General features: G+C 58.9%; 1 protein-coding gene across 1 annotated transcript in view; it reads left to right on the top strand.

Moving 5' to 3' along the window:
- PTPRS (protein tyrosine phosphatase receptor type S) overlaps nt 1-9,221 on the top strand; it is a 124,314-nt gene that overhangs the window by 18,592 nt on the left and 96,501 nt on the right. The window contains exons 5-6 of the mRNA XM_045300060.1: nt 6,775-6,963; nt 8,480-8,488. Of these exons, the coding sequence (XP_045155995.1) occupies nt 6,775-6,963; nt 8,480-8,488 (198 nt within the window). The remainder of the gene's footprint in view (nt 1-6,774; nt 6,964-8,479; nt 8,489-9,221) is intronic.

Below are 9,221 nucleotides of genomic sequence, written 5' to 3'. Positions count from 1 at the left end.
GAGTTGGCTGGTAAGAGGTGATGCCTCAACGCCAGACAAGTAGATGCCAGACCGCCGGCGGCGGCGGCATCCATCCTTTGTATATCCGCCTTTGGGAACGTCGCGAAGCCATAGGCCAGCTTTATCCAGAGGGGCCAGGGGCCAGGGGCCTTGGGAAATGGCCTCTTTGGTGGCAAACTGTTATTCCCACGGCCTCGGCACAAACCCACTCCCAGAGGGCCCTGCTGCCTCTTCTGTTGTAAGCTGGTTTTAGCCCAGGCATATAGGGTCTTGGCTCAGGGGGGTGAGGATTTGGGGGCCAGCAGCCAGAGTTCAAGCCTGGTGCTGCCCAACTTGTCGCTGCTGTGTGGCCCTGGGCAAGTTCCGCAGCATCCTGAGCTGCAGTGCAGCCGTCTGAAGGGAAGGTCAGGAGTTTGGGTAGTTCTCAAGCCCTGAGCAAGGTGTGAGACAAGTCCAGAATAGAGTGCCAGCCTGGCAAAGCCCTGGGTCCGCCGTTCTCCTTTTGCTCTTAAGACGACAGCCCCCAGGTGTGTGGGCTCTGCCCATCACCTACAGGTATAACCGGACCCTCTAATCCACGAGTGCCGGCCCCCTCCTGGGGTAGGGTGGGGTCTCCTGAGGTCCCCCTGGACAGCTCAGTCCTGATCAGCCTGGAGCCCCACTCTTTTGTCCCACCCCTGGGCCTAGAAATCAGGAAGCTTTATAAGCATGTGACCTGTGTGCTCAGAGAGGTCCCCTGTGTCTCCAGTGACTCCCCAGTTTGGGACAACTCAGGGTTTTCGCCGACTGGAAGTTCCTAAGGCCTTGGAACGGGGGCTCTGCACTTCCCTGTGCCAAGCTGTGAGTCGTGCCAGAGGTGATGCTGACTCTCAGTGACCCTGTCCACCCCCTTCCCCGGGTGCAGCACAGAACCGCCCCTCAGGGTTTTCAAAGCTGTGACCTTTGGGGAGTGGATGGCTAGGCCTTTCTTCCACAGCGCCTCAGAGTGTGTCTGAACCCCCTACCTTTAGCGCGTGTACTTTACAACCAGGCATGTGGTCTCTTGCTGCACTGAGCCCTGGCTGGTCCTGGCTGGGAGAGAGGGGAGGGCAGGGAAAGAGAGGGAAGAGGAGCCGGGCAGGGAGGAGCCTCATGCCTCTGCTGGCTGGCTCATCCCAGCAGATATTTTTGCCCTGACCTTTCAGGACCCACAAGAACAGCCTGCCTGTGTGAGCCACACCCATCTCTGTCTCTTTTATGCCCCCCACCCCTGGCAGGGAAGGACCTACCACCTCTCCCATGTCTTTCCGCCCTGTCCCCCACTACACACATCAGGGCTCCTCCTCTTCCTCTGTTCCCAGGCAAGGATTGGGGGGGGGGAGGCGGAGCACCCCAGGGCCCCACCTCCCACCCTTCACTGGGTGTCGGGCAGCCTGTTCCTGGCAGCTCCCAGGGCTCCCTCCCTCCTTCCGCCTCCGCCATCTGATTGCAGACCCCGCGCACGCCTCCCGCGCTGTTGTTTTAATTAAACTCTAAGGAATTGGGCACAATGTGGGCCGCGATGAACATTTTTGTTTAATTAGGAGTCGCGGCCGCCCCCCGCTGCCACCCACACGCTGGGGGGTGTGGGGAGTGTGCCCACTTAGCTGCACACACACACACACACACACACACACACACACACACACACGGTAAGGGGGGTGTGCGGTGCACACATGGGGGCGGGGGCACGCAGAACACGTGCATACCTGCGCATGTACACACACGCGTACACTCACGACACCCGCCCTAAGGAATCCCACTGGTGTACGTGGGACCTCTAGTGACGACAACGTCCCCAGACAGTCAGGGCCAGTAGCCAGGTTAGCCAGGGTTTGGGTGCAGGAAGGAGAATGGGGTCTGAACTCACCCCGCCTGGGTCCACTCTGAGCCCTGGTGTGCACAGCCCCAGTGCAGAGGCTCCAACCAGCCGTGAGCAGCTTCCTCCAGGCCCGGCCATTTACCCTTGTTAGAAATGGACAAGTGGATTCCCACCCATGGGAGCCCGGCTTAGAACAGCAGTAGATGGCCAGGCCTTTCATCCCAGGCACCCCAGAGTGAGTTGGAACCGCTAACCTTTATGAGTTGTGAGGGAGTCTTAACCGTTGGCGCTACCTGGGGACTTGGCCCTGCTGGAGCCGAGTCCCGTTTCCAGTCCCACTGTAGTGTGGGGCGGCAAGTGGGCCCTCAGTTTACCCATCTGTGCAATGGGTCGCGTCTCTGCGGGTGCTAGTGAGGCACCCTAAGGGTGCTTGTTCAGTGGCGCACAGAGCTAGTGCTCAAGGCTCAGCTTTGGGGGCTTGGGTAAATGTTACCCCCACTCCACCTCACCCCCAAACTGGGCCTATCCTAGTCTTCCTGCTTCCCCTGCCTCCTGCCCCTCTCGAGGTGGGAGGTGTTCCCTCTGCCCCGGCCCCTTGCTCCCTGCATCCCTCTGAGCGTTTTTAAGCAGATGCGTGTATATGGTTTCTGCTCACATACAAGCAGCTGCACTGGCAATAACCAGGAGCTGGCAGACCTTCTCCACAAAGCTCCAGAGAGTAAATATTTTTGGCTTTGCGGGCCAGACAATCTATGTCGCAACCACTCAGCTCAGCCACTGTAGCGGCAAACCGGGGCATGGATGAGGCTGGGTTCCAATAAAGTTTTATTTACAAAACAGATGGCGGGCTGGATTGCGCCTGCCCAGGGCCCTGGGTCTAATAGCGCCCTTCACCTTGGCCTTTTCCTTCTGCGTGGTGGGAAATGGTTCTGACCGTGTAAGAGCAGCATTTTCCTCCGGCTGGGGAAGGTGGGGTTCAGCAGGGGGCGCTGTCTGGCATCTATTAACAAGCCCCCAGGGTCAAACAGTTGTTCGATTGATCTCTACCTCCTCCCACAGCAATTTGTGGGTACAGGGGATGCTCAGGGGCTGGAACTCCAGGCACCCCTAATACAGTGCACCAGGGGGTGGGGCATGCAAATTGAAGTCGAGCCGAGGAGCCTGGGGGTTCTCCATGTGAGTGGCACCAAATTGCCCCCACCCCTGTACAAGCTATCAGAAGCAGGATTCCCACCAACTGTGTGGTCTCTCGCCAGTCTGCCAGCAACATTAATGACTACTTGTGTGTGTGTGTGGGGGGGGGGGGGGGGGGGGGAGTTGTTTTTCAAAAGGTCACCAGATGTGCCAAGACTTGTTGTGTAAAGAATGAGTACTTGAACATCATTCGACTTACCTTTTGTGTGTGTTACCACCTGACCACCTGAAGCATTTTGACAACACCCCCCCCCTTTCCACGTTTTTAAGAAGGGGTGTTGGTAGTCACAGCTTCTGTGGGGAGGACCCACATTAGACAATGGCTTATAGCATTCTGGTTTGTAGCCAGTCCCACCCGGGGAGACCAGATAGCATCCTGTCCCTACCATTTCTTTTTTTATTTTTATTTTTAATTTTGACAGCGGTTTTAGATTTATGGGAACTCGGTGTAGAAAGAACAGAGAGCTCTCTTACGCCTGTTTCTGCCCCTCCCCCACCTCTTCTTGGTAACATCTTGCCCGGACGGGCCGCTGTGCCACGTGATTATTAACTCAAGTCCAAGGTCATAAGGCGCATGACCCCAACAGTACTAGGCAAAGCAGTGCGGTGAAGTGTCGTCCAGCTGGTTCCAGCTCAGGGCCAAACCCGACATCCTGCGCCACCCTCACAAGTGGCCTTATGCCCGAGCCCCTTGTTGCAGCCAAAGTGTCCGTCCATCTGGTCGGGCCTTCCTCTTTTTCTGCTGTCCCTCTGCCATACCAAGCACGATGTCCTCCTCCAGGGACTGTCTCTCCTGACGCCTCTCAGGAGCGCTCCGAGACGGACATGCTTGTTCTCTTGGCGGTGAAACGCTGAGACTTGGGTCAGGCTTAGTCCTCAAAGTTAAACCCAGAACACCGAACCCCCTGCCATGGACCCTAGACCACAAGGTACAGCTGTCCCTGTGGCACCCCAAGACCAGGGCTCCCCAAGACCGGGGTTTCCCAAGACCGGGGCTCTTCACAGCAGCCGGAAGGAAGCCTGCCGCGTCTTTCTCCCACGGAGCGGCTGGCGATTTTGAACTGCCGACCTTGTGGTTCGTAGCCCAACACAGAACCACCAGGGCACCTTCCTCAAAGTGACCTCCTTGCTTTAAAGTCAGTGAGAGGCTGATCTCGTTCAGCCTCTGCCCTAAAATGGCCTTGAGCTCCCCCTTTCTGTCCCCGGCAGCTGCTGACTGTCTGGCCCTCTTCACTGTCTCCAAGGTGACCAGTGACCTCCCCCTGTCTGTAAACCGACCAACGGACAGGTCGGAGTGTGAGTCCCCCAGAGGGCCCTAGGAAGAAAGGCCTGGTGGCCTAGCTCCAGAACACCAGCCACAGGAAGCCCTCAGGAACGTATTGCACCTTGGCATTGTGGGGCCGCCGTGAGCCGGGCATATTGGCATAACTGCTCACATGGCCCCCTCCTTTGCCCCTTCTCCAGCGAGACATGGCTTGAGGCACTAGTGGTTATTGGAATCCCCACTGAGGGGGCAGGCCCTGGTCCGTCTCGTGGAGGGTGGGTTTCAGAAAAGGAACGTGCAGACCCCAGGAGCCAGTAGGGCCCGTCTTGGAGGCTCCTGGCTGCCTCCTCGCTGCCGCGCCCCCCACCCAATTCCTTCCCTGCTGCCCTGGCACCGATCTGCTGCCTAAATTAGGCCACGCAGCCCGTTAGCGCAGCTCACAGCGTGAGTGAATGGAGGAGACATGCATTAGCCAGCCTGCCTCATTGCCTCGGCCTCAGTCACATTCCCCCAGCTCCCAAGGCACAGAGCATGGGGGCCACTGGTTGCTGGGCCCGGGGGCCCAGAAGCTTCTAGAGAGGCCTCTACTGCTCTGACAGCTGCTCCCCCGCCCCTGGTGGGCCAGTAGGGAGAGGCGGTATTGGGGGATGGTACCACTCCTCCGCACGGCACGGGTAGCATTGTGACTAAACTGTGCCATTGATGAGTAGGCTCCTGCTGTGTGCCAGGCCCAGCCCAGGGTGCTAGACCCTAATGAGAATCACAGAGCTCTGGGGCCCTGGTGGGAGCAATGGTGAAGGTGGTCGGTTCGAATCCGCCCAGCAGGTCCTTTGGAGAAAGCCCTGGTGATCCGTTCCCATAAAGGTAACGGCCTGGAGAGCCCCAGCCACTCCATCACACATGGTCATTTTGAGTCAAGAGTCCGGCCTTGCAGCCCTCTAATGGGAGGGTGTGGGCTCATCCTCCCACAGGCTGAGGATGGGCACAGAGGTGGGGAGGGAGCAGACACAAGTGGCCCAGGGGATAGAGAGGTGTAGCCCTTTGGCGGGCAGACAGGCCAGCGAGGCTGCTCAGGAGATCCTGAGGGTGATGGGAACCAAGGAAGGGCGTATAGGGAGACTGTGGTCTTAAAAAAAAAAAGTTAGAGGCTCTCTGGTGGCTGTAACTGAACCCTTGATGCTGTGAGTATCTGAGGGCTGGGGTGTCTCCGAGGGGCCATATCGTGTGCACTGTGGGTGCTGGGCAGCATCCCGGGCCTCCACCCGCTTCAATGCATGAAGTTGTGACATCCCCAAATGTCTTTAGACAGCATCAGTGTTCCCTGGTGGCATACTGGTTCCGAGTCAGGCTGCTCAGCTTACCAACCGCAAGGTCAGCAGTTTGAAACCGCTCGCCCCTCCGAGAAAGACAGGGCTTTTTAGCCCTGTAGAGAGTTACAGTCTCGGAAATCCACAGGGGCAGTCCTCATCGACGGGCTGGCAGCGAATTTGGAGGGGTGTGTGTGTGTGTGTGTGTGTGTGTGCGTGTGTGTGGTGTGTGTAGTGTGTGTAGTGTTTCCTGAGGGCAGTCTTGTCCTGGCTACATATCCTAGTGTACCTGGCATTGACAAGAGGTGCTTAGGAAACACAGGGGATCCCACTTACCGCATCAAAGTATCAGGAGCCCAGGTGGCGCACCAGTCAAGCGCTCAGCCATCCCCCGTGGGCATTAAGACAGCAGCCTTGGGGCCCCTCTCAGGTTGAGATGCGTTGACGGCAGTAGCTTGGTTGGGTTTTGGTAGCAGGTTACAGAAAAGCCCTGGTGGCATCCTGCTTACACGCAAGGCCAGTCGCAAGGCCAGTCGTTCGAAACCCCCAACACTCTGCAGGAGGGAGAAAGGGCTTTCTACCCCCCAAGAGGGTGACAGTCTTGGAAACTCACCCTGTGCTTTGGAGTCAACTCGATGGTAGCCAGTTTGGCGTGTCATTATTTTACAGAACAACAGGGGCAGCGGTGGTCCTCATAGAATTCCTGCCCCACCGTTCAGATGGGGGACCCAGGTTGAAATCCCAGCCAGGGCACCGCAGGCACAGCCACCACCCGATGTCAGGATGCTGAACAGGTCTCACTCACGCTTCCAGACTGAGAGACTAGGAAAAACAGGCTGGCCATCAACTTGGGGGAATCAGCCAGTGGGAGCCGGCGGCCCCAGGTCAGAGCAGGAGCCTCTCAGTCAACGCTAATAGCAGGAGCCAGTGTCTTTCCTGCGGCAGCACAGTTCTGTGTATTGTAGGGCGTGGAAAGGCATCCCTGGCTCCCAGCCACTAGAGGCTGGTAGCATCCTTTCCCCCCTGTGACACCCAGAATCCCCCCTGGGGCAGATTTCCAGTCTAACCTGATGGTAAATGTGGTTCTCCCCACCTGAGGGAGGAGACAGGCTGAGGGAGCGGAAGGGTGGCCACTCGATCACCAGCATCTGCCCCGCCCCTGCCCACAGAGGACCAGCTGCCCCTGGGCTTCCCCAACATCGACATGGGGCCTCAGCTGAAGGTGGTGGAGCGCACACGGACGGCCACCATGCTCTGTGCTGCCAGCGGCAACCCCGACCCCGAGATTACCTGGTTCAAGGACTTCCTGCCTGTGGACCCCAGTGCCAGCAATGGCCGCATCAAGCAGCTGCGATCAGGTGAGCATCCTGTGGGATTCTCTATGGTGCTCCAGCCCCAGGGACTGGCGGCTAGGGGTGGGGGTGGGGAGCGGGACAGAGAGGCAGAGCCACAAGTGACCTCGAAGCCAGGTAGTGTGGACAGGCCGGGGTAGCAGGGAGCTCTGTGAGGTGGCAGCAGGAGGATTCCTCAATGCCTCCTGGGCACGGTATCCTGGCACAGACCCGTGGAAGGCTGCAGAGAGAGAGTGTCTCCTGTACCCAAGCAGTGGGGCCTCACAGAAGCACTTAATGGGAAGCCCCGGAGGGTCAGTGGGGAGCTCCAGTGCTTCCCAGCAGTGATGGTACAATGTGGTGGGATGGGGCAAAGACAGAGGTGCTCAGAGCCATAGAGAGGAGTGAGGAGAGCACCGTGGTTTGTGATGGGACTCGGTTAGGGTAATAGGGAGCCATGGAAGGTAGCAGAGGGAGAGCATGCAATAGGTAAGTACAGCGGGGCAGACCGGTAGGAGTAGAGGGGGTCACGTAGGCAATCGCAAGCTTCTGTTTCCAGTACCAAAGTCATGGGCATGTCCAGAAGAGATGTAGCACTGCATAGACGGTGAGCTGATAGGGAGCCACGGAGAGCTACAGGGGGCGAGTGTCCCAGCAAAGAGGACCAGGCAGAGGAGATGGAGGGAGAGCTCTGGAGGAGAATCATAGAGGTTTAGGTCTGTGATGGGGGCCCCCCTGGGCTGGCGGGGAGGGCCTTGGTCGTCTCGTGAGGTTGTGTCTCGTCCTAGCACCCATGTGCCCGTTCTCCCAGGCCGTGTGTCCGTCCCCTCGCTGACTTTGATACAGTCTGTGTGTGTGTCTGGGCTCTCTGGGACATGCTGGTCTGCGTTCCACCTGTGTAGACCAGGCCACCCCCTTCCCTTATGTGTGTGTCTGTGTCTGTGTGCCTGTCAGTGGCCACCTGTGCCCCCGAGTTGAGGTCCCCCACGTGTGTCTGCATATACAGCAGGCACCCAGGTGTCCAGGTCTGGGGGTGCACCTCCCTGGTACACACGTGTGCAGATGCACATGGCGGGCCACACCCATGTCCCAGCATGCTGCAGGTACACGCCTGTGCAGGTGTCTGTATCCCATGTCCTGCTGTGAATGGCCTGAGGCCCTGCCCCCGTTCAGACCCCCATCGGACCTGCACAGCCGCTTGCACACATCTCTCTGCTTTCTCCTTTTCCACTGAGGACCCGCCCCCGAAGCCCCCTCCCTGCCCCAGCCCTGCCCTCCGGGGCGGAGGCCCTGGGTCTGCACCTAGGCAGGCCGCAGGGAGAGACCCCATCTCCTGGTGGCGAGAGGAGAGCCAGGTTCCCTCTGCGCACACCGCAGCTCGGGCGGTCACCGGCCACCTTTACGAGTGAAACTAGAAGCAGATCCGGTTCCGGCTCACCCCTACTCCCCTCCCAGCCCCGCCCCCAGGAGGGTGCCTGCTTCAGAGTAACCGACCGGTAACACGCCTGTTCTCTTTTCTTGTCCCTCCGTTGTAAACGTTCAGAAACCTTTGGTAAGTCTGATTGTTTGAACATGTCGACGACTAACGTCCCCACCCCACCCCCACGCCCTCCTCCCTGCCTCTCTCTCCCCTTCTGTCCCCACCCCCGCAGACTAACAGCCACCGTGACTGTAACTGTGACCCCCGTTCCACGTGGCATGTTGACTAACGCCCTCCCCTCACTCGTCACCCAGCCCTCCCCGAGGGGTGCCAGCGGCGAGGAGCAGGCAGAGGCCCGCAGCAGGAAAAGAGGAAAATCAAGAAGACGGGGTGGGGGGTGGGGGCCGTGGTGGTGCTGGGCTATTCTTACTAAAGTGAGAGTGACTGATGGGGGCAGGTAAATAGACCCCTCTCAGCTTCCCCGGGGTGAGGAGCAGACCACCTGTGTGGACTTTCTGCCCAGGAAGGCGTCCCTGGACACTCCTCGGGAGCCCAAGTCTTGACACCCCTCTGCTTTCCATCACCTGAAACCAAGCGCGGTCTAGTGGTCTGGAGGCCGCCTCCCCACCCCAGGGTGACCTCGAGCACACTGCTGTTCCCCTTTGAGTACGAAGCGTGCCCTGAAAATGGTGCCAAGGAAGTTGAAGCTCCTGGCCGGGGGGAGCCCTACTCAAGCCCCGCACCCCCAGTCTCTGGCTCATCACGTGGCCTCAGACAAATCCTGGTCCCTACGGGGCCAACTGTAAAGTGAGGAGGGGCCATATCTAAGAGAGGCCCGGCTGGCCCTGGCTGGCCCCAACCTCCA

Source organism: Echinops telfairi, unplaced genomic scaffold (assembly GCF_000313985.2).
Source record: "Echinops telfairi isolate 266 unplaced genomic scaffold, ASM31398v2 ScPeMD7_7459;HRSCAF=8497, whole genome shotgun sequence".
In the NCBI taxonomy this organism is placed as follows: Eukaryota; Metazoa; Chordata; class Mammalia; order Afrosoricida; family Tenrecidae; genus Echinops; species Echinops telfairi.
Note: the sequence above shows the minus strand (reverse complement) of the source record. Positions and strands in the feature narration are given on the sequence as shown.